This window comes from Diabrotica virgifera, chromosome 6, assembly GCF_917563875.1.
Source record: "Diabrotica virgifera virgifera chromosome 6, PGI_DIABVI_V3a".
NCBI classification, from domain to species: Eukaryota; Metazoa; Arthropoda; class Insecta; order Coleoptera; family Chrysomelidae; genus Diabrotica; species Diabrotica virgifera.
In genome coordinates this window covers 248,308,589-248,334,724 of record NC_065448.1, presented here as the reverse complement: position 1 = coordinate 248,334,724, position 26,136 = coordinate 248,308,589, and the positions used below count along the sequence as shown (strand labels likewise).

Here is a 26,136-nt window from a genome sequence, read left to right as displayed (position 1 = left end):
ATTCTTTATGGGGTTCATCATCTAACAATCCGAACGGCAATCGTCTTGCAGATCTTTTGGAGGAGGATAACTTGTGTTTTCTCAATACAGGTGAGGCGACAAGAATCTCACCGCCTGACTCAAACAGTGTCCCTGACGTAGCTATAGCATCTCCAGGTTTGGCTGTGGACTGCCTCTGGGAAGTTTTTCCAGAGATAGGAGCAAGTGATCACTTTCCTTTTGTAGTGTGTTACGGGCAGGATAGAAATAGTCCCCAAGGAAATGACTCTCTTCAAGATCGCAGTATCTTTAATGTGAAAAAAGCCAATTGGGAACAATTCAACCAATATATTGAGTCTAACATTAACAACATCCCTAATGAGTCTTACACAGATTTTCAAAACCTAATATTAGACGCAGCAAACAGGTTCATCCCTAAGAAAAAGCGTGTTAGATTCCATAAACCACAATTACCTTGGTGGGATGAAGAGTGTTCAGTTTTAATTAAATCAAAGAGGGAGGCAGTCAAGAAGTTCAAACAGGTACCTTCTTTAGAAAACTTCATTAATTTTAAAAAAATTAGGGCACATTGTAAAAAAGAACTTAAATCCAAAAAGAAAAAATCATTTGTTGTGTTTTGCTCCACAATTTCACCTGATACTCCAATATCAGTAATGTGGAGAAAAGTGAGAAGTTTCCATAAGGCTTTCACTAAAGCCTCAGTTAGAACTCCTAGTAATTCATCGTTAGGGGAGGAAATGCTTTGTTCATTGACTCCACCTGTATTTGAGGACATTGCGTCTCACCCAGTGAAATCTAATACTATCGAGTGTGAACTCTTCACTTTAAACGAACTTTCATTGGTTTTGGTTGAACGAAAGGATACTGTGCCGGGCCAGGATGGTATAACATTTTCTATGTTGCAACATCTTCCAGAGTCAGCAATCAAGTTCCTGTTAAAATTTTTCAATTTATGTTTAAAGGAGGGAATGCATATTCCCACTCAATGGAAATCACAAACAGTGTGTTTAATTCCCAAACCCAATAAAAATATAAATTGTCTTTCGGGCTGGAGACCAATTGTTTTATCATCGTGTGTTAGTAAACTTTTAGAGAACATGATAAAAATAAGGTTAGATTGGTATGTAGAACATTTTATGATCCTATCGCCTTTCCAGACTGGCTTTCGTAAAGGTAGAGGGGTGTCTGAAAACTTAATTCATCTGGTCAATGAAATCTCAATGAATATCTCAAAAAGGAAACCAGCAGCTGCTGTTATGTTAGACATTTCTTCTGCATATGATAAAGTGTCAATCATCCAATTATTGGACGCTTTGGGAGATCTCAATTTGCCATTGTTCCTTATTGAATTGGTTAAACATTTATTGACTAATCGTTTGGTGTCTGTTCTTGATCCCATTTCCTTAAATCTGCTAGGACCAAGAACTACCAATGTGGGCCTTCCTCAGGGTTCCCCTTTGAGTCCAGTACTATTTAATATTGTCATCAATATAATCTCATTTTGTGTGCCAGAGGATGTTCTAATTACTCAGTATGCAGACGATGTTGCCCTCTATTGCTCCGGTAACAGCTGGGTGGATGTTGTGGAAAAATTAAATGGTGCAGTAGAAAGTATTTCTAATAAACTTCATGATATGGGAATGTGTCTGTCATCTAGCAAAAGTCAAGCAATTTTTTTTGATAGAAATAGGAATAATATTCCGAATTCACTAATATCAGTGAATAGCACACGTTTAGATTGGAAACAAGAAGTTTCTCATTTGGGAGTTATTCTAGATAGTTCCCTTTCTTGGAGAAGTCAAATTGAAAAGATGGCATTGAGGGCTTCCAGTGGAGTCAATATTATTCGTTGTTTGTGTCGAACTTGGTGGGGAGCACATCCTGCAACTTTACTCACTCTATATAAGGCATACATTAGATCACATCTTGACTATGGATCTATTTTTCTGGGAGGTTGTGCACGTTCTCTACTTGCAAAATTGGATAAGGTTCAGTATAGAGCTCTTAGAGTAGTAGGGGGATTTATGAGGTCTTCTCCAGTTCATATAATTTTGTCAGAGTGTGGAGAAACACCGTTAGATCTTAGAAGAATATGGCTAGCATCTAAATTCATTTTAAAAGTAGTAGCCTATGACAACCCAATATATGCCTCAATTGAGCAATTTCACAATGTTTTTCTGGGTTACTTTAGTTTTTGGAGAAGAAAATATTTCCCACCAATACTGGCTGCTTTCCAGAATACTTTACATGAAATTCATGAGGTAGCACATAGCTCCTTATTTCCTTGTCACTCCTTTCCACTTAATATTCAGATTTCTCCTATGGCTTATGAAACTGTCAATATGGGCAAAGAGGCAAATAACCAAACCAAGTTTATGGAATGGTACCTCAATAACTGGTCAGAATATAAACTTATTTTCACAGATGGATCCAAAGATAAACAAGGTAATGTAGGTATTGGGATATACCTTAACGAGAGAACACAGTTAACAGCAAGATTACCATCCGCTAATTGAATTTGCTCAGCGGAAGTATTTGCCATTAAAAAAGCATTAGAGTTAATCCAACAGAATAATTTTACAAAGTGCCTCATCTGTAGTGATTCTAAAAGTGCTCTAGAAAAAATCACAAGACCAAGCTACAAGGCGGCAATAGACTCACAAACTCTCCAACTAAAACAAAAACTATGTGAATTTGATGAACAACAAAGAGAAATTAAATTTGCATGGATTCCAAGTCACACTGGAATTATTGGGAATGATAGAGCTGCCCATCTTGCGAATCTTGGAAGAAAGCTGCCTATTAGTGAAGAACCAAAGGCCCCCTTTAAAGATTTTCAAATTAAATATAAAGAAAATCTATGGATTGGTTGGGAAAATCGTTTCCAACAAATAGGACAGGCAAAAGGAATTACTTATTGCTCACAAGTTACAGTTCCATATAAAAAGGCATGGTTTACAAAATTTCCCAACCTGGGGAGAGGTATAATCACACAAATGTGTCGTATGAGAAGTGGACATTGTAGTGTTCCTGTACATTTATTTAGATTGAAGGTAGTGAATTCAAACCAGTGTTTATGTGGCAGTGTAGGAACTTTACAACATGTTTTATTGGAATGTAATAGGTTCCAAAGAGAGTCCCAGTTGCTTAGAAGGGAACTAGAACGTGATCCGACATTAACTGATGTGTTGTTTAAAAATTTAAACTCAAAGACATTAATCGCAGTGCAAAAGTTTTTAACATCAACAATGACTCGTGTGTAGCTTGCTTAAAAACTTTAGACTTTATGCTTGCTTGCAATGCATGTGCTTAGTGCGGTTTTGCGTGGTAGTACTAGACCATTAATAGTAGAACTTTAGTTATGGAACTTATAAACAATTACAAAGTTTTTTTTTAGCTCTTAATTATTTCAGATTCAGGAGCTATGAGCTTAAGCCCAGATGTACCTCAGGTACGGCTCTTGAATATTCAAGTCTATATTCACGGATCCTGGCCGGATAGCCCTAGTAGCTAAGGCCATTCAAATGAAGAGAAGAAGAAGATGACAACTTTGGCGAATAATGATTGAATAATAATTTTTTTCATTTTCAATAGATATTTTGCTCACCTTATTATTGCCGTTTAGATATTTATTATTTATTTTTATATTTTCATACTGACTTTCTTTCCTTCCCTGATCTGGTGGTATATTCCTATCGTCATCTATTTTCATTTTATATTAGACACACACCACAAAAGTAATAGTTCATTAGTCCCAGCTAATCTGGTAATAATAATTCACACTGCTTAATTGCTTTCAATGTACACTTAATTAATGTTAACAGCAATAACTGAACTATATCGGAAAAGTGAAGAAAAACCCTTAAAATTTATATTTTCTTTAGAGAACTTTCAAATATTCGTTTTTTAATTTGACGTTTATTTGACACTCAAACTTATTGTTTGTATAATAAATTTTATCAAAAATGGTAAATAAATATTTCATTAACATCAAATATGTCATATGTGTATCATATGTTTAACGTCAAATTGTGTTCGCCAAAAATTTCAGGCCACTACGCTGGGTGTTGCGTCAGTCATGCACGGAGCGAATAGTCTACCATTATTATTTAACAAATACAACATTTAAGATTCTTTATTTTTAGGATTGGTGGACGTATATAAATATAGAAAAATTATTTTTACCGAAATTGTGGAAGATTCTCAAACAAGGAGGTCAAGGAAATGCCTCGATTATATATCCAAGTTTGTTGCCTTTGATATCTCATCTACCTCAGACAATTGATGATAATGCACCCCAATTTTACAATTTATTTTTTGAAAATCTATGGTTAGGGTAAGTATAATACCTCGTATTTGTTTGAAAAGTTGTCATATATGTACGTGGATTGTCCAAAGTCTCGAGTAGGATCTTTTTTTTACTTATTTCCCTGGAGTAAGACTTAATATAGCAAGTTTAAGGAAAATTAAAGTAGAAATACTATTTTTTGTATTCTGATTTATTTTTTATTTCGTTATTTTTAATAAAAGTGCAGTCAGTGAGGGTATTTGTCTCTGAATTTCATTCTACTGCATCAAGTTACTTAATATTTTCACTGTAAGTAGGGAATAGCTCAAGAAACAAAGTCTGCCCTATATCCTATGGCGCTTTTATCTTGGGGTTGGTTCCAACACCTTCTCGGGGGTGGAAAATTTTTGAGTTATTTGTGGTTGAAAATTTGCCATTTTCATTGAAAAATGGCAAACGGCGGCAAAATGGCGGACGGTTTTTTTGCGAAAATTATGCATCTAACGAAAAAACTATATAAAACATTTTTGTAGCTTTTGAAAAATCAAAGAGATTCATTTCTCCACAAATCTTCTAGTTATAATACAAAAAGAGATATGGTAGGTGAAAAAAGATATTTTTTTGGTATGCTCAAATCGGTGCATTCAACCCAAAATAACAGAGAAATTGTCGATTTTAGGGGTATAATGCTACGAATACCTTTTGTAGAGCTTGAAAATATCTTTAAAATGAGCACTGTTAATTAATGTCGATTACATTCAAACTAAGCGAGATATGGTGCAAAAATATTGATGACTAAGACAAAATTATTAAGCCCTCATTCACCAGAATTTAAATGCATTGTTTTCCTTTTACAATACCTTTTATTATAGTGTTATTTCTATGTACAAAAAGTTGGACGGGTCTGAAATGAATGGTTTAAAAAATAAGATCAAATTATAGAGCGCATTTTTAAATTTTCTTGAAAATCTTCTTTTTCTCCATGTAACTCGAAAATGATAAGAGATATGAAAAAAAGATACAGTACAAAAATGTAGGGTTTTTTCAGATACTTAACAATTTTTTTCCTTTCATTGCTGTATCTCTTTCATTCCTGTATCCATTTTTGAGTTACATGCAGAAAAATATTTTAAAGAAAATTTAAAAATGCGCTCTATAATTTGAGAATATTTTTTTCAAAAACCATGCATTTTAAACCCGTCCAACTTTTTGAGCACAGAACTAACTCTATACTACAAGGTATTGTAGAAGTAAAACGATGCATTTAAATCTAGTGGATGAGTGGTTAAATATATTTCGCATTTTATCGTAAAATAAATTAGTCATCATTTTTTTCACTTTATCTCGTTTAGTTTAAATGTAATCAACATTTAATAGTGCTCCTTTTAAAGATATTTTAAGTACTACAAAATATATTCATAGCATTATACCTTTAAAATCGACCATTTCTCTGTTATATTAAGATGAACACATCGATTTGAGCATGCACCAAAAAAAAATCTTTTCACCTACCATGTCTCTTTTTGTATTATAACTACAAGATTTATGAAGAAACGAATTTCTTTGATTTTTCATAAGCTAGAAAAATGTTTTATGTAGTTTTCTCTTAGATGCATAATTTTAAGGTAGGTATTTGTAAAAAACCGTCCGAAAAGGTGTCATTTTTCAATGAAAACGGCAAATTTTCAACCACGAATAACTCAAAAAGTATTGAGTTTTCAGAAAAAATTATAGAACAGTTTTTGCTTAGAATTGTGCTTATTTTAACCAAAAATTTTCCACCCCCGAGAAGGTGTGGGAACCACCCCCAAGATAAAGGCGTACATCGGCATAGGGTAGACTTTAAATTAGGAGATAAGTAAAGGCTATTCCCAAAATTTCATTAAAATCCATGCAGTAGGATAGAATTCGGAGATAATATCCCGTTTTTGCTCTCATTGACTGGCGTATAAACATCTGTAATTTTTTTTTTAGGCTCAATCAAAAATCCACTGTATCTAGTCGTTCAGAATCAGTAGCGGTAGCCACAGCATTCGTGGAGTGCCTTCAATACGTGATTTTAAAAAGGCAATCGGATCTCCCTTTTTGTAAAACTCTTATAAAAGCACATCTCGTTAATTCGATAGAATGGTGTCTAATTGAGGATCAAGTAAACTATAAAACCTTATTTAATCAAATATCGACGTTAGTACAGCATTGGAGCCGAAACTTAGACTCCGAGTACTTAAATGTTTGCCTAGAATTCTTTTTAGAAAATGTTAGAGATGTTTTTAGAGATACTTTGTTTAATGTTAAGGAATTGCCTGCACATAGCGTAGAAAAAGTCGCCGATAAGCAGTTGGATCTGCTACAATCGTTGAAAGTTACCCATAAATCAAAGAAACAATTTAAGGTAAGTATCTAAAAATTTCCTCTTTATAAGTAATTCGGCTTGTTCATTGGCGGATTGATACCTCTATGGAAGTTTGTCACTCCATCTTTTGCGCGGTCGTGCAATACTTCTACCGATTGGTTCTTGCTATTTTTAACACACATGCGTCTCTCCCATTTTGGTTATGTGGTTATTCCATTCTTTTTGAAGTTATACTGCTTTAAGCGCGTTTAAGAATAAATGTATACAGGGTGAGTCACCACTAACGGGACGGAATATTACAGTGAAACGGTAAAAGATTTGAAAAAAATTTAAATTGAATAGTTTGTAAGTTGATAAAAGCTACATTTTAAAATTATTTTGAAATATACAGGGTGTCCCAATAAATGGCGGCGTATCAAAGTTATATTTTTCTTATGGAACAGCCTGTATTTTATTGCATTTTTTTATTGTCCGCAAAAAATAAGGTATAGTTTCATAAGGCTTCCCTATACCTATGTACAGAGTGTTCTGAGTTATGTTGACTTTTCTTAAAATGTAAAGTTTTAAAAGAAGGCTTATTCTCAAGTTATTTAAGAAATTATAAAAACATTACTTTTACATCTAAATAGTTGGATATTGGTTGAACGTATTCCATGATTAATTATTACACATTTGACTACAGGGTGTTCAAAATTTATAGTTTCATTAGTGGGGTATTCATTGTGTCATATGATGCGTATTTTAAAAGGAACACCATGTATATTAATAAATAATTATACTTAACAAATTTATCTCTTTCGAATAGTATATGGATGTCCTATACCTAGGTCTCATAGTTTTTGCGTAATTTATAATTATTTAAATTCTTACTCTGTAAATCGATTTTAAAACAAAAGATGAAGTTAATTAATGTCATTGTATGACATTGTCACTTTATGTCAATACGGTCTGGTAATTATCTTATAATTAATGCATTCCATGATTGATTATTACACATTTATTTACAGGGTGTTCAAAATTTACAGTTTAATTACTAGATTATTCAATGTAGCATAATATGATGGGTATTTTATTAGAACACCATGTATATTAATCAAAGATTGTACTAAACACAGGTTTCTGGGTTAGGAAGTGCAGCATTTACAATATTTTTAATATAACCTTATTTAAAAAAATTCATCTTGGTCAATCCTGGTGACCTAGGTGGCCAAATATATGGACCGAATCAATCTATCCATTTATTTCTAAATTTTATGTTGAGGTTGTTCTTAACATCACGTCGAAAATAAGCAGGAGCCCCGTCCACTTGGAGCCACATGTTTGTTCGCACGCTAAGTGGAAGGTTTTAAGAAGGATTCAAAAAACTTGTTTTAAGAAATTTAAAAAAGTTGTTCCATTCAGATTTTCGTCAAAAAAATATGGGTCGATAACGTACTGGCTCAGAATACTGCCCCAAACATTAACACTTCATCGGTGTTGGCGATCAACATTAAAATGTTTGTTTACTGTATCATAATAAAATGAAAGCTATGTCTATTAACTAGACGATTATTATTAAAAGTAGGTAGATTTGTCTGTACATAATACATTCTTAAAAAAATCAGGATCTTCTCCAAATTCTAAAGTCTATAAACGAAAAGTTAAACGTTCCTGTTCTGTCTAATGCTGGTGTAGTTGAGTTTTATACGGATAATAGTGGTTTTTCTTATGTATTCTACATACACTTGTTAGACTGATCTCCAATTGACTCGACATTTTTTACGTAGGTACTAGTATTTGGGTTTTCCGTAACAGAAAGCAGGACATCAAGTTCGTTGACGTCATCAAAAATAAATGGTTTATTTTTATTTAACTTTTCCTTATATATATATATCGGTTTTAAAACGTTCTCCTACGTCTTCCGATGCCTAGTCGCCATTCACTTCGGTCCATCCAAAGGTCTTCATCCAATTCTCTTTCTCTCATTTCTCGATTTATGCCTTCTCTCCAACTCAGGCGGGGTCTTCCTCTTTTTCGTCTACCATGAGGGGTCCACGTTAGGATTTGTTTCGGGAGTCGTTCTTCGGACATTCTTTGTACGTGTCCATACCATCTAAGCTGTTTGGTACTAATGTCATCTACTATTGTGTGTTTCACATTCATTATTTCCCTAATTCTGTTGTTGGTTACCCTTTCTAATCTTGATTTTCCTGCTGAGCGCCTCCAGAAATCCATTTCTGTTGCTTCAAGTTTTCTCTTGTATCTTTCTTTTATTTGCCATACTTCACTGCTGTAAGTGATTATACTCTTAACAATTGTATTGTATATTCTATGTTTGTTGTTGTTTGATATTGACTGGTCCCAGAGGATGCTATTAAGAAGGGTAATTGCTTTTCTTCCCTGGTTGTTTCTTTCTTCTATCGTCCGGTCTACGCTTCCTTCTTGTGTGATGGTCATACCAAGGTATTTATATGCGTCGCAATGTTTAATAATTTCGCCATTCCCCAGTGTAAGGTCCTGCTGTGTCCCACCGATACACATATATTCGGTCTTCTTTATGTTTATTTCCAAACCACCTTTTTTGTACTCCTCTATTAATTTCCTTGTCATATATTCTATATCATCGTAGTCTTGCGCTAGTACAAGTTGGTCGTCTGCAAATGACAAAGTGTATATTGTATTGTTGCTGATCGGTAATCCCATGTTTTTGCATTTGCGTTTCCAAAGTTTTAGAGTTTGTTCGAGGTAGATCTTAAATAATGTCGGTGAAAGGCAGCACCCTTGTTTTAGGCCTTTGCTAATTTGGAATCCTCTCGATAGCCTGCTTCCAACTTTCACCCTTGATGCAGTTTTGGTATACAATTGTTTCGTCGCTGTTATTAAATTTGCGCTTATATTGGTTTTCTCTAATGCTTCCCATAGTTTGTTTTGTGGGATGCTATCATACGCTTTTCTTAAGTCCACATATAACAGATGCACCTCCTGGTTGACGGCCAGTTTCTTCTCAATAATCTGTGTAATACAAAACAGATGGTCAACCGTTGATCTCCCTGCCCTGAATCCTGCCTGTTCTTCAGCTTCTATATCTTTATATTCGTTTTCGATTTTATTTTTAATCAGTTTTCCGTATATTCGGCTGATCGAGTTCGTTACAGCGATGCCTCTGTAGTTGTCACATTGATCCCGTCTGCCTTTTTTATGTATGGTGGATATCCATGATGTCTTCCATTCTTCCATTTAACTTTTCCTACCTATGCAAAATTACCAGCAGCACGGAATCTATCGGGAAATTTCTCAAAAACGTCCTTTTTTGGGTGTCCTCTATCAGGATACTTTTAAGCGTAAACTTTAGAAGCTAAGAGAAAATTTTAAAAATATTCCCCAATGCAAAGTAGCATGTCTACTCTTTCATAGATAGTGTGATTATTCATTTTTAGGAACAATTAAATCTGAATGTAATTGGCTCTTCCAAAGCCATTTTTAAGTAAAAAAAAGTTGAATATCATACACGGATGTTTATAGTTTTGATAATTACCAGACCGCACTGTCATAAACTGACAATGTCATACAATGACATTAATCTTTCGTTTTAAAATCGATTTACAGATTAAGAATTTAAATAATTGTAAATTACGCAAAAACTATGACACCTAGGTATAGGACATTCATATACCATTCGAAAGAGGTAAATTTGGTTAGTATAATTATTTATTAATATATATAGTGTTCTATTTAAAATAAGCATCATATGACACATTGAATACTCCAATAATGAAACTCTAAATTTTGAACACCCTGTAGACAAATGTATAATAATTAGTTATGGAATACCCGCCGCAATTTATTGGGACACCCTGTATATTTCAAAATAATTTTAGAATGTAGCTTTTATCAACTTACAAACTATTCAATTTAAATTTTTTTCAAATCTTTTACCGTTTAGCTGTAATCTTCCGTCCTGTTAGTGGTGACTCACCCTGTATGTGCGCGAATTCATAAAAAGTCTTGGTCCTGGGCGCAGCTCAAACGTTATATGTGCTCTGATTGGGTAATTACAATGACCTGTCAATAATTGTTCAATATGTCGGTTATGAGTAAACATATGTTGTGTATATTAGTTTTTATTGTGAGGACAGAAACAAAAGCAAGTTTATAATTGTAGTGACTTTTTAAATAGGTTTTTAAAAGTAACAGGTACGTAATTGTAAACGTCTCAGTATTGTATTAAAAAATTACATAGGTACCTATTTGGAAAATGTAAAATTTAAGTACCTACCTTGTAGGTTGTAGGTGATGCTTTGATTTACATAATTTGATTACCAACTGTTTGTTTTCTTACTCTATGTTTTGTTGTATTTTAATATTTTAATTCATCAGAGTAATCAAAGTAACCAAAGTAAATACAATAGTCGTTACTCGCTCTGTTACGATTGGTACGAAGTAATCAGAGTAATCAAAGTAATCAAAGTAGATATAATAGTCGTTACTCGCTCTGATACGATTGTTACGAAGTAAAGAAGTATTGTCCTTTTCATGATCATTTTTCAGTGCGTAACAAATGATAGGAAAAAGGGTAAGTCCGTGATAATACACATTTATGACATTTATTCTAACATGACATTTTAGTTAAATCTGACAGTTGTCACATTTTATTTTCAATTTGGAATAAAAACAAATCAAATGTGTTTCTTGCATTTATAAAATGGTATTTTCTTTGATTTGTATAGTCTTATAAATTATACAGATTATGGGGTGTATTCTGTAACATTTCCGTTAAATTTAAGAGGCCTCTAAAATTTAACTTTTAACGGTCCTCTAAAACTTTTCGGTTAGATTGTCATTCTGTATACACATATTATAGAGGACCGCTAAAATAATATTATTTTAGAGGAATCCTCTAAAAGGTTTTGGAACAAATACGGCAACGTCGCACGTTGATCGTTTTGAACTACTTTTAACCTAGAGATTGACCGAAAACTGACTGTTGGAGGCCAAAAACCTTAAGAAGAAGAAGAAAATGACAGTTTCCTAGAAAATAATATTTATATTTAATTATTTTTTAGTAAAACTCATATTTTCCAATTAAACATTTTTATTTATAAAGTTATACATTAAAATATTGCTGAAAAAATGCATATCTTATTTTTCTTCTCCCCTTCGACACTAATTTTGGTCAAATAAATGGTCTATTTTCAATGACATTAAGGTCATCTTATTAATCTGCATCTGGTTATAAACCTTCTGAAACTTTACCTTTGTAATCATTTGGTACGTTTTGTAATGTTCCACAATAACTTTAAATAATTTTAACTGCATTAACAGGATTTAATTGCTTTGACAAACATCTTTGACTTCCAACACTTTTTCAATAACATTTCTAGGTACTTAGGTAGGTACCTACTTCCTTTGAAATGGTAATTGTAGTTATTTACTTTCAGGTCAATTAGTTACTTTGTGTTTATGTTTTAATCTGAAATCAGCTCTACAAAAAGAAACAAACATTTGAATTTTGTTACTTATAGGTGTAGTGTGTCAATTGTAAAGTAAAAATGAGACTTACCTTTCATTATTATTTATTAAGTACTTCTTCGCCAAATACATTATAAAAAGCCATTTTCCATTTTTAAATATTTATCTCCAGTATAATACAAGAATAACAAACTACTATTCATACAAACATAACCCAACAAAAATAATCAAACCACATTTAACGGACTGCTAAAAATTTAGCGGGTACGTTTTGACATCCTCTAAAATATTTTATTTAGAGGGAGTTTTAACGGTTTAGGTTATGATTTTAACGGATGTATGATTTACAGAATACCAAAATATTTTTAGCGGGCGCTAAAATTTTAGAGGCCACTAAAATTTAACGGAAGTGTTACAGAATACACCCCTATATTTGTAATATTATTATCTAATTAAAAAAAAATTATTTTTTTATTATGGCGCCATCTATCGACAACTAGAATAACTAGAATAAATGTTATAAAAATGTCACCGACGAAATGTAATCACCGACGTGCCTTTTTTTCTGTCACATACAATTTAATGCGTTAGAAAGAAATCGAAAAACTGTGACGCACTGAAAGGTGATCATGAGAAATACTGTAATCAAAGTAGATACAATAGCCGTTACTCGCTCTAATACGATTGGTATGAAGTACCGAAGTAATCAGAGTAATCAAAGTAGATACAATAGTCGTTACTAGCTCCGATACGGTTGGTACGAAGTAATCAGAGTAATCAAAGTAACGATTTGCCTCTCTGTATAGTAATCGTTACTTTTGGTATTCGTAAGTAACGAGTACTTTGTAACGAATAGTTACTTTTTCAACATCACTATTGAATATTGGTTAAGTAATATAGGTGAAAGTATAGATCCTTATCTAACGCCTCGCAGAATATGGATCGCTTCCGTCGCCGTCGGTCCATCTCCAAGATTTGTTCTTATTGTGGCTGATTGGTTCCAGTATAAATTTTGTATTATACACCGGTCTTTATCATCCATTTGCGTTTTTGTTAGAACATCCATCATTTTTCGGTCTTGAACTGTCATCAAATGCTTTTTGGTAGTCCACAAAGCAGGTGTAAATATCGCAAGTCATATCTCTGCTTCTTTGGAATAATACCGGTAGACTAAACAGTACATCTCTCGTACCTAAGCCTTTCATGAATCCAAACTGTTTGTCTTGTATTCTGATTATGATAAACGTCCATACTGGAGATGTTCAGTTAAAACCGAAACCGTTTTGTGATTTTTGTGATTTTCCATTATCTTTTGGATATATTTTAACGAATTTTTAATAAATGCATATACTAATATACACAACAGAAGTCTTCACTTCATAATACTTTGTCATATCTTTACTTTAATAATAATAATTATATTTTAGGTTAAATTCAGCAGCGAGGAAACTGATAATCAAGATTCCAAACAAAAACATTCCAAAACAACTAGTGACGATAAAATGTACTACACTCATTTGAACAAACTCGTCTACGACATCTGCGAAGATTACGTTAAGTACATTTCTGAAAAGAAGTCGCGAATCTTGGTTAAACACCTTTACTCACTAGTGATTGATTTTGACACGAAGAACTTCTTTTCGAACCTCAACGAAAAGATGAAGCAAAAGGTACCTGACTCAAAACCGATCGATGTATATACCAAAATTCTTCATATGTGGCTCGTTAGTCCAGAGTTGTGTTGCAAACATGTTGTTAGTTTAATTTTTTTGATGTTTGAATACCTTGAGAGTACGGAAAAACAGCAGATTCTAAATACATTTTCGAAGGTAAGTGTCTTTTCATTTACAGGAAACACACATTCGTTCTGAACACATTTTTTATACAATCCATTGGGATTTTTTAGGATTGTATTATATTATACCTATTACATAGAAGTTGTTTTACTTCAATGTTAGAGTTTTTTATTTATATGGTATAGAGCCAACCCAGGGAACTATCCCTTTTTAGTCTTTTCATTTACTTTAAATTTTGCTTTAACACAATCCTTTGTTAACGTCGGTCAGATCTTCGCCTCACTACGAGGTATGTGAGTTCAAACCCTGGCCCGGTGAATAGAAAAATAAAAGGCTAACGCAGTAGTTGAAAATTCTAATGAATCTGAGGCTTGAACTGAAATATGCTGGTCTGATCAGCCTATAGGGGAGCAGTACGGCTAGGGATAAGAGTTTGAGGCTCAGTAATAAGCCTCAAACTCTTATCCCTGGCAGTACTGCTCCCCTATAGGTTGATCAGACCAGCATATTACTGAGCCTCAAACTCTAAGGGCGTTGAAGCCTAATATACCGGGGCACATAGTATCCTTTGTTAACCTGTAAATCATCTACAAGCTAACTTTTGTGATACATTTTATTTTAACGATTTTTTTGAAAACCATTTAAAATGGTTTGTATATAAACTAAAAGTCAAACAATTAGGTATGCACGTCTAGATTTCATGACGTGATAACCCACCGGTAACTTGACGGCCAACAAATTTTTCCTCATTATATTTTCCTCATATTAGTTTTTTCGCTACCGTCAAGTTTTGCAGGAAAGCGCTGTTGCCAAATAAAAACATGTACAGTCGGAAAAATGAAAGAATACCCATGAACGATTACATCAATCACTTATTTTGTATTTGCTCTATTTTTCTATAAATAACAAACATTTGTTATAGAAAAAGATAGCAAATACAAAATAAGTAATTGATGTGATCGTTCATGGGTATTCTTTTATTTTTCCCACTGTATATATTTACCACAGCAACTACCGGCTACACTGTTTCTCTTTCTCTTAAAGAGTGTGAGACAAAGATAAGTAGCTGTAATATAAGTGTCAAAGTCATGTTATCCTATGGGAGGTTATGTAAGATTTTTGTTTATTTATTTTTGAAGTTATACTTCTTTAGGCGCGATTGAGAGTAAAATTTCATAATATTGCGCGCATGCGCACACAGACAGTATGGCGTTTAGTTGCTAAATCTTTCAAGTTATGTATAAATATATCAGTGCAAGAAAAGTTGTGAAAAGAATATATTAGCATTGTTTATATAGGGATAGTTGGTCAGCACAATAGGAAAATTTGTTTGATTCAAATTGAGACAGTCACCAGATGTCCCCACAATTTCTGTCAGGGTCGCAACGTCAAAATGCATAGACACCAAGTTACGATCCTATTCATAACACCCCAACTCGCATACATATTAAGAAAAATAAATATATAGAAGAGTATAATATTTAGAAATTGAATTAATGATGTCATGCTATTATATATAATGTATAGTAGCATGACATCATTAATTCAATTTCTAAATATTATACTCTTCTATATATTTATTTTTCTTAATATGTATGCGAGTTGGGGTGTTATGAATAGGATCGTAACTTGGTGTCTATGCATTTTGACGTTGCGACCCTGACAGAAATTGTGGGGACATCTGGTGACTGTCTCAATTTGAATCAAACATATTTACCTATTGGGTTGACCAACTATCTCCCTATATAAACAATGATATTAGTGTTTTTAGTAAATATATTTATTATAATTTTTGTGTCTTTGGATTTGTCTTCCTCAGGAGTAAGATGAGTATTATTAAAACATTTTATTATATATTTATTATTGGGACCGTGCAAGTTCGGCAAAGCGACACCTATTTCTACGCTCTGCAACTTTATTCGCACTTTTAATTATATTGGCCAATTATATTAGTCCTGGTTACTGGATAATTGTCAAGGCCATAGTCCAAAAAATAATAAGAAAAATAAGATTCAGGTTATGTTATTAAAACGTAAACAATTGTATGTAGTAAATAAAATTAGTTATTAAAATGCAGTACTGCAAGCAAAATACAATTAATTACATTTACATACCTTTATATAATAATTGCATATTATTATCATATCAATATTGTGGAGCAACATATAATTTTTCTTCTTCAATGACAGTAGATATGAAATGTACGTCAATTTGACAATTTCAATTGACAACATGAATTATTTAAGAAAGTTGCAATATTTTTCCGCTATTCGCGCACGATCGTTTCTCAATTCCCTTCCAAGTACTTGCACACCGCGAATACTTCACCTTGTCTGTTTGTTACCGTGAATTGTCATTAGGTACGTCCGAACCGATACAGACACAGTCCTCGTAGCGTATTTGGTATAGCATTCGGCCAGAGATCGAGAGGTCTTAAGTTCGAATCCGGAGCAATCCTATACTTTTTTTTTATTTTTTTGAACGCACAAAATTAGTTTGGTGTTTAAAAAAAATTAAAACAAACTGTTTAAAGTATATTTATTTTTAAGAAATCATATAATAGAAGTATAACTTCTTACGTGCGTACAAAGTACACACACATTCTTTTTTTTTCCTTCTTTTATGACCTTTGGGAGCTGTCATCATGTAGCCAGTAACACTTCTTAAAATTAACGCCTAACTAAACCTACCATACAACAAAACTATTACAAATATAATCGACCAATCAAGGATAGGGAAGGGAAAGTAAAATTGGTTAAAAAATGAACGAATTTTTTTTTTGTTTTGATTCTAACCTTGGTTCAGAACCTTTAGCCACGTAACTACGTATAAAATTATTATTCGTTCATAAGTATAAAATTGTCCAGTATACACTTAAAAATAAAGAATAATAAAAAATAAAGCTTACAAATAACAATGTCTACTTACTATGTTAATAAATACAACTATATTAATTTTTTTTGTTTTGTTTTTCTCTTCATTGCGGTAAGAACTAAATCCGATTCATCCTCGCGGAGATTTAGAACCTCTTAGTGATTTATTTATTTATTTTTTTTTATTTTTTTTATAATATATTTTTTTATTATTTTTTTTAATCTTTTTTTAAATATATAATTTTTTTTTCGAACATACATAGATTACAAAATAATATAATTAATTACAAGAAATATCTCATTCATACATTACATAATACAAAGGAAATACCTATTCATTCAAACGATTAGTTTTACATTCACACTTAATTGAATTTTTTGAAGAAATGTCATAATTAGTTTAAAAATTTTAATGTTATCTTCACTTAATAGTACATTTAAGTCTAGGGGAGTACTTAAACCTGCTTTCAGCAATTCTTGTAGCAGCCACATACTTGCATTAAGATGTAAGAGACAGTTAAAAAATATGTGATTTAGATTAGCTATGCTAGTTCCACAGTCACATCTGCCTGTTGGGAGAACTCCGATTTTATGTAGATGCTTCGGAAAACATCCATGATCTACTTTTAATCTTAGGATGGTCGACACTGTATTTCTACTTAGTGCAATAACTTGTAAAATTGGTTAACAGCTACTGTTGGTTGTAATTTAAACAAATTAGTGCCTGTACTTTCACCGAACTGAATCCAACGTCTATCCCATTTACATTTAATATGCTGTTTAACATATGCAAAAAGATCACATGTGTTAAGTTCTTCAATCAATATTTGAGGGTACTTTAGTGGATTTTTAGCTATTGAATCCGCAATACTATTACCCAATATGTCTGAATGTCCCTTAACCCACACAAATTTAACACTATATGTTGAAGCTGATAATTTTAGTAATTGTTGCAATATTTTTAATATAAATATATTGCTGTTAATTGTGATTAAAATATAAACCAAATAAATAAAATATAATTTGAAAATAATAATTTGACATTATATTTAACCTCCAATATTATGACAGACGTCAGTTACCATTTACAATTTCACCAAATATAATAATGACGTCATATAAACTCGTCACTAATTCTAGCCAATGTGATGCTCGCTGCATAGAGTTATATATTAGCATAGAGAGAGTGTCATTCAGAGCAAAGTGACGACACCATCTTTTTTATTTGGATTATTGCTGTTTCACTCTTACGCATAGTAAAGCTGCGACAGTAGTCCTCCCCTTCCGTGCCTATACTCACACTTAATTTAATCTTAGTTTGTCGATACAATGTGTTAGAAAGAGATGCCGCAAACCAGTCCATGAGATCTTGTCGTCAGGTAGCTCGGAAGGTAGGCTCACTCTATGTTAATATATACCTCTATGGCTCGCTGTAGTAGGAATGGCATGTCAAAAAAATCTGATTATTCCCTATAAATTTTTTCAAATTTAGAATATAGCAACAAGGGGAAAATTATGTATATTCCTTATTGTTTGACTTTTCCTATAGGTACATTATTTATATATGGCCAGATGAAACAGTCATAAAATGGGATTTCAATGGAGGACAGCTGATATTATAGCATTGGTCATTCTTTTTATAATTATATAAATATTCAAAAATTATTGTTGTAGATAACATCAGAAGAATGCTTAAGTTGGTGCATTTCAGAAGCTTTATCTCATCCCTACAATAAAGATGAATTAGTAAAGAAGTGGTTACGAACAGAGAAAATTAGTAAATTCATCGTGTCAATCACTGACAAGATTATAGTTGATGAATGTCCACCAGATTTAAGTACATTGTTTAAGGTTGCGCTAACTGAGAATCAAGATTCAGGTAAGACCTGTTCAATCACAAATTATTACCTTAATTTGTAATCTCACATTAATCTTAACTCCCCAAATTTGTATAGTTTCACCGGTATAATTGTGAATTATATCGATTAATAGCTTAATAATTAGAGTCCATTCAACTTCATGCTGGATAAATTGCCAAAGAATGTTATTTCTAATTGAACTTCCTAGTGTTGCAATCGGTTCCTCGATTAAATTGTATTGTATGATTTCAAAGTTCAAAGTTTTGTTACTATGGTAGATGCATTAACCTCTATGCTGAGGCATACGTTATTTGTAAAGCTCTCTTTCCTTATTGTTTTCACCAATTTTGAAAAAATGTGAAAATGTTGAATTATCCACGTCCGTCTGTCTGACTGTGATCACAACTCCTCCGTCATTATACTAGGTAGAATGACAAATGAGGTGTCAAACGAAAGCTTATAATCCAACGATGCTACTAAAGGTGAGAAATTTGACCTAGGCTGTCTGTCCGTCCGACCGCGAATATAACTCCTCCGTCACTATATCAGATAGAATGATAAATAAGGTGTCGCATGAAAGCTTATAATCCAAGGATACTAAAGGTGAGAAATTTGACCTAGGCGGTCTGTCCGTCCGTCCGTCTGACTGCGAATATAAGTCCTCCGTCACTATACCAGGTAGAATGACAAATGAGGTGTCAAATGAAAGCTTATAATCCAAGGATAGTACTAAAGGTGATAAATTTGACCTAGACTGTCTGTCGGTTCGACCCCGAATATAACTCCTCGGTGACTATACCAGGTAGAATGACAAATGAGGTTTCGACTGAAAACTTATAATCCAAGGATAGTACTAAAGGTGATAAATTTGACCCAGGACTTTGGGTTTTAGAAATGCTACCGGAAGTACTGTTTTAAAAATACCGGACTCGCCTTCGCAAGAAGAGAACAAATGTATACTCCCGGTTTCATGACTGGCTGTTCGTCCGTCCGCGAATACAACTCCTCCGTTATTAATATAGATATAATGACAAATGAGGTGTCGAATGAAAGCTTATAGCCCAAGAATGGTATTAAAGATGAACAATGTGACAACGGACTTCAGGTTTTAGAGTTGCAACCGTAAGTACTGTTTTAAAGTGCTCGAAGTACTATATATGCGATATATTATTCAACGTGACAAGTGCCATATTATAGTCGCAGAAATACATGTAACACATCAATCGAAGCTCATTGAAAAGTCGAGTTTGAATCTTTAGTTTCAGTTTTAAATTCAATTCTATTTAAACAATTATGACCCAGTTTAGTAAAGATAACTCAAAATTAGTAAAATCGTATGTCAATCGACGCAAAGTTACACGAAGAGTTCAGATATCGACTTCCATTTCTAATTTCGATTACTTTGGGTGAAAACCTAGGACTTACGAAGTCCAATTACTTGTTAACTAATAAGTTTTTCTAAAAAATGGTTTATTTATTTTTTTTGTATTTCAGAACTTTTTATTTGTGATTCTGCTGTTGCCGAAATAATATCCAAGCTGGTATCAGTAGTAGAAAACTATTCGGACCACGTTGTTACTGCTGATACCTGTACGAGCCTTGCAGCTTACATTTGTGCCATCATCTACACCGACAATCTATTGTTAACATACAGCGATCAACTGCTACTGGCTCTCTTCAGGTTGTCTTGTAATTCAAATATTGATAACGAAATTATATCGACAGAAACGATATATGAACTAACCAGTGCTTGGCAAGACGCTGTTACTCTATTGTGTAAAAATATGAGTAAAGAAGACAGCTTAACGTTAGTGTCTAAACTTGCTGTAGTGGTAGAAGAAGAGTTTTTGAAAAGTAATCTAGACGAGGCAAATGTAAATTATTTAATCAATGTAGTTGTTAACACTTTAAGAGCTGTTTATAAAAGTTTACCTCTACATTTAACTGTATTCTTAATGGTATTCGTTGAAAGAAAATTTATAAATTCATCTAAAAGGTAAGTCAACTTCAAAATTACCTTTGGGTTTCTTTTTACATGTATACATATTTTAACTGCACAATTATTTCTTTCTTTCTCCCCTTTTACCCTAACAGTATGTAGGATTTGTCCCATTTTAATTTCTATTCACCCATTTCTTCCATTCTTTTCTATTTCCTGTCATTATTTTCAATTCCTCGAGTGATTTTTGTTTAAATTTTCCCGCCTCTAGTATTTGCTGTATTCATTTTTTTGTTGTCTGCCTCTTTTTTCTTTTTACGATGTTCTTTGCTTCTTCGTTGACTTTTCTTGTAATTCTGTCGGGTTGCATCCTCATCAAATGCCCATACCAGTTTATTTGTCTCTTTGCTATTTTATTCGTTATTGCTTCTTGGTTGGCCATTCACCCAAGTCTCGTTGCTTAATCTATCCCATTTTGTCTTTCCAACTATCGTTCTAGGTAGCATCTCCATTGCATTTATCATGTTCTTATATTTTTCCAGAATTGCCCAGTTTCACTATTGTAATATTTATTTTTATTCTTGTCTTTCATGTCAGTTCTCTTTTTCCCAGTATTGGGGCTAACGCATAGTATAACTTGTTTGATTTCTTTGCTCTATTTGGTATTTCTCAGTTTATTTTTCTGTCGTTAGTAATTATACTTCCCAGGTATTGGTAAGTTGTAACTATTTTCAATTATTATTTTTTACATTTTATCTTTATTTCAATATCTTCGTTATCTTCTTTGCCGCTGATTATAATTATCTTAATTTTTTCCTCGTTTATTTCCATTTTTAGTTCATTCTCAGAATCTGCTATTAGTACTATGTCGTCCGCATACATTAAGGACTTTATTGTTACTGTTTGTAATCTATTCTATCCTATTATTGTCTGTATTTGATTGGTTCTTACTCTAGTTTTTCTTTTCAATTCGTTCATTACTAATATAAATAGCAAAGGGTTCAGACTATCTCCTTGTTTAATACCTCTCTTCCAATTAAATTCTTCCTATTTTTTCCGTTATTTGTACTCTTCCTTTTACCTCTTTGTAAGTACATACTTTTTATAATTTTTATCAATGTATGTGGTACGTTTATTTTCCTCAAGCATTTCCGTATAATCGGTTTTTCTATTGTGTCAAATGCTGCTCTTAGATCCATGAATGCCAATGCTAGTTTTCTTCCCGTGTCTATGCTTCTTTCTATTAGCTTCCTAATGGTATATACAGGATGTCTCCGAAAATAGTGCGTTCCGTTAAGGTATGGATATAATACACAATTTAGAACAAAAAAGTCCTATAACATTTTTTTCCAAAGTTTACCGTTCTCAAGAAAAAAATTACATTGTTCTTCATATAAGTGAATTTTTATTTTCATAAATTTGAATGACATGGCAACGTAGCCTAGAAAAACTTGCCGTGACTGTGGAAATTTAACCTAATAACCCCTTGTTTATTTATTATTAAGGTGTGATTTTTGGGGTTGTTGACATCATAGGTACCTACCTGCAAAGTAATGGATATGGGTTTGGTTGATATTTACATTATTTTACCTACCAGTTGCAATTGACCTACAAACCTACTTTTTTAATCTAGATTTTTGAGTTGCGCGTTGTTGCCAGACTTCAATTTGCATATCAAAATGTATTTTCGTTTTTTGGTCAAACGGATAAATTTAGAAAAAAATGTTCGGGGACATTATGTTGTCATTTGTCTATGTTCCTGGTCTAATTGCGGCTTGTTCTTTTTACCAATTCCATTTCTACTTCTTGTCTTATGCCCGATTTCACCAACGATACCTAAATATTTAAGAATTACCTAAGTGGGTTTAGGTACTTCATAACTCTTAAAACGGATTTCACCATACGATAAGAATTGCCTAAACCGCTTAAGCATTACCTTACGTTAGGATACTGATTTCGATCTCCCTAAACTTTAGGTATTACTTATCGTTGACAGTCAGGTTATATTTTTACAATTTTGACTAATGTACTTGTGACGTTTGTCAATAATTTGCTTTTTACCTTAATTTTTCTGTTATTCTGTAATATTAGGTATATTAGTTGTAATTTTGTATTTTCTTTTATATTATTAATATAATATGTGTTGGAAAATATAGAAAATCCTTTGGAGTTTTTTACAGGTCGGTTGACAACTTATGTAGTCTACCTACTACCTAACAAACTAGTGTTGTGTTTCAAAAACCCATTCATGATATAACTAAAAGTGTGTCATTAAAAAATTAATAATAAAAAGCAATTTTCAACATATTATTTATTTTAAAATTATTTCATTAATGACAATTCAACTAACTTCAATTTTTCGTCATATGTGAAATTTACAACTCTTTTCTTTTCGTCCATTTCACTGTACATAATATTATACAGTGCTAGTCAAAAGTCCGTACCCCCCCTCTTATCTTTTGAACGGTTTTACCTATAATAGTGAAATTTGGATGGAGGAAATTAACTGACGTAAGCTTCTTAACTAGTTATGACAGGTGACGTAATAGTGACAGATGACGTTACAGAGCCACTGTGACCGATAATTTTAAATGGGACCTTATGGCAAGTGATACCTCGTTTGAAAGGTATTCAAAATACCTACTCAGCCATACTAATTTTTTTGTGTTTTAGTTGATTTTGATTTTGGTGAATAAATTAAATAAATATAATATTGTAGCTTCGCATTTAATTAATAAAAATTCAAATGTACGCCTATGGTTTTTTTGTCAAAAAAGTTGACGTTTTTCGATTCTCTAGTAGTTTTTACGTCAACGTCAACCTTTTTGACAAGTAATCATAGGCGGAATTTTGAATTTTGAATTAATTAAATGAAACTACAATTTTATATTTATTTCATTAATTCGTCAAAATTAGCTTAAACTTAAACAATATTAGTATGACTGAATAGGTATTTTCAATACCTTTCAAACGATGTGTCACTTGCCATAAGGTCCCATTTAAAATTATCTGTCACAGTGGCGCTGTAAAGTCATATGTCACTATTACGTCACCTGTCATGACTAGTTAAGAAGCTTACGTCCGTTTATTTCCTATCTCCAAATTTCACTATTATAGGTATAACCGTTCAAAAGATACGAGGGGGGGTACGGACTTTTGACTAGCACTGTATACAAATAACATACAAGACTATATTTATTATATACAAACTTAATGCACAAATAACTAACTACTAAATAAAATAACTATAACAGTACAAAACTGAATAAAACCAAATTGGCAAACAAACAATAATGACAAATAATCGAAAAAGTAAGGAAATGTCATCTTATTCTTCTTTTTATTTATCAAAAATAGTTCAAACGTACCCTAGGTAATACCTAGGAAAGCATTTCCTAGATAAGAGTTCTTTTAGTTGTGACATACGATTGTTCCTAAGTATTGACTTAAGAAGTTCCTATCGATAAGAATTACTTAATAAGGCAGCTGTTAGGTATCGTTGGTGAAATCGGGCATAAGTCTCTTCTCTATTATTTTCGTATTTATTTTAAAGCATACCGGTGACAGACATATAGCTCTATAGTTATCGCAGTTTACATGTTCTCCTTTTTTATATATTGGCACGATGATGTTGTTTTGCCATTCTTTAGGAATTGTTTGTTTTTCCCACGCCTCTTTGTATTATATTTTCCATAGCCAGTTTATTGCTCTATGTTTTCTTCGCTTTCATTTATTACCTTGTCTTCCATTTTTACTTCGGTATCAATTTTTTTCTCATATTCTTTCCATACCATTCCTATTTGTTCCGGGTTTATTTAGATTTGCTTTGATGTATCTCTTACTGCGTTTATTTCCCTTCGTTTTCTTCCCTTCATGTGTCATATTCTGGTCCAAAAGTGTCTATTATTTGTTACATCTCATTCTGATAGTTCTTCTCCAAATTCTTTCCATGATTTTGCTTTTGCTCGTGTGACTGTCTTTTTACCAATCGTCTCTGCTTGTAAAATTTTTCTTTATTGTCTAATCCCGTTTGCATGTATTTTTTCCATGCCATCTTCTTTTTTGCATCATTTTTATGTTAAATATGATTTAACCCAAGTTACAGTACAAAAAATAGACTACAGTTAGTAGTTCATTGATAGAAAATAAAAAAGTCTTTATATTACAGTTATATAGAAGACCTGTGCAAAGTAGCGAAATACATCAGTGGAGAATTGAGTAATCCTCGTGAAGAAATTAAATCTAGTTCAAGCGCAATTGATAAAATTGATATTGCTAGATATTTCACTTGGATCTATTTTAAACTTGGGATAGTGGCGTCTACTCTTAAAGATATTTTACCAGACGAATATGACGATGAGGATGAGGACGAAGATAAGGAAGACACTTCTGGTGGCGATATTGAAAAACCTAGTATTATTTTAAAAGTTGTTGACCGTCCAGAAAAGTATGTTGCACAAATTCTACATGATTTATGTGTATGTCAAGTATATATTGAAACGTTTAAAAATGTAAGTACTAAAATCAATTATTTATATAAAGGGTGATTCATCTTAAGGTATTTTTTTCCAAAAGAAAAAATATTTTTGAAGTTATACTTCTTTACGCGCGATGAGGGTGAATTTTTATATGTTAAAACCAGGCGCATACGCATCACCCAGGCGCATACGCGCATTATAACTTTGTTCTGATTGGATGTTCAAATCACATGTCAAAAATTATCCAATATGGCAGCTGTAGGACAGCTGTGGTTTGGAGGAAAAGGTAAAGGTAAACAAATGTATAATATATTAGTTTTATTGTTGTGAGGACAGAAACAAAACAGTTTATAATATTGTAGTGACTTTTAAATAGTTTTTAAAAGCAACAGGTACGTAATAATTGTTAATGTATCATGAGTATAAACCTACCTGTTTGATCTGCCAAAATACATAGTTTGTAATAATGTAATACTTTTATTTATATAATTTGATTACCATCAATATTCACCTAATATATTGTTTTCTTACTATATGTTTTGTTGTATTTTTTTTCAATTCTAAAGTCCACTTTACATCAACAATAATTGAATAAGAAATTGACAACAAGTTATTCAAGGTCAAATTTGGCTTATACAAAACACAATTCTACATCCAATTTTGCCGTGAATAAAAAGAAAATAAAGAAATTTGACAAAATAAAACATATCCAATTGTTCTATTTCATCAAATTCCCTCATTTTCTTTTACAAACCATACATTTTGTACTCGTCAAATTTGGCCTTGAATAACTTTGTCAATTTCTTGTTCAATTTATTGTTGATGTAAAGTGCACTTAAATCATTTCAATTCAAAATTAAAATAATTTGATCAATTTTCAAAATATCACAAGTTTAATGACGTTCTACACCTTCGGCAAAGAATTAAGGATTTGCATGAAATTTTAGTATGTTATAGTTTACTTCAAAAAACTAAGACTTGATTTTTTAAAAAATGTTTTACCGTGCCGTTTAATTACTATTAAGGGTCAAAGTTAAGTTTTAACATGGGCTCTTATGGGAATTCTTAAAAAGTTAATAACTTTTGACCCAAATTTACGATT

At 32.4% G+C, this 26,136-nt stretch overlaps 1 protein-coding gene across 1 annotated transcript in view; it reads left to right on the top strand.

The window, feature by feature from the left end:
• LOC126887489 (E3 ubiquitin-protein ligase listerin) overlaps positions 1-26,136 on the top strand; it is a 76,591-nt gene that overhangs the window by 12,709 nt on the left and 37,746 nt on the right. Inside the window, exons 6-11 of the mRNA XM_050655060.1 lie at positions 4,146-4,336; positions 6,263-6,680; positions 13,517-13,918; positions 18,433-18,637; positions 20,112-20,613; positions 24,725-25,067. Coding sequence (XP_050511017.1) covers positions 4,146-4,336; positions 6,263-6,680; positions 13,517-13,918; positions 18,433-18,637; positions 20,112-20,613; positions 24,725-25,067 — 2,061 coding nt within the window. The remainder of the gene's footprint in view (positions 1-4,145; positions 4,337-6,262; positions 6,681-13,516; positions 13,919-18,432; positions 18,638-20,111; positions 20,614-24,724; positions 25,068-26,136) is intronic.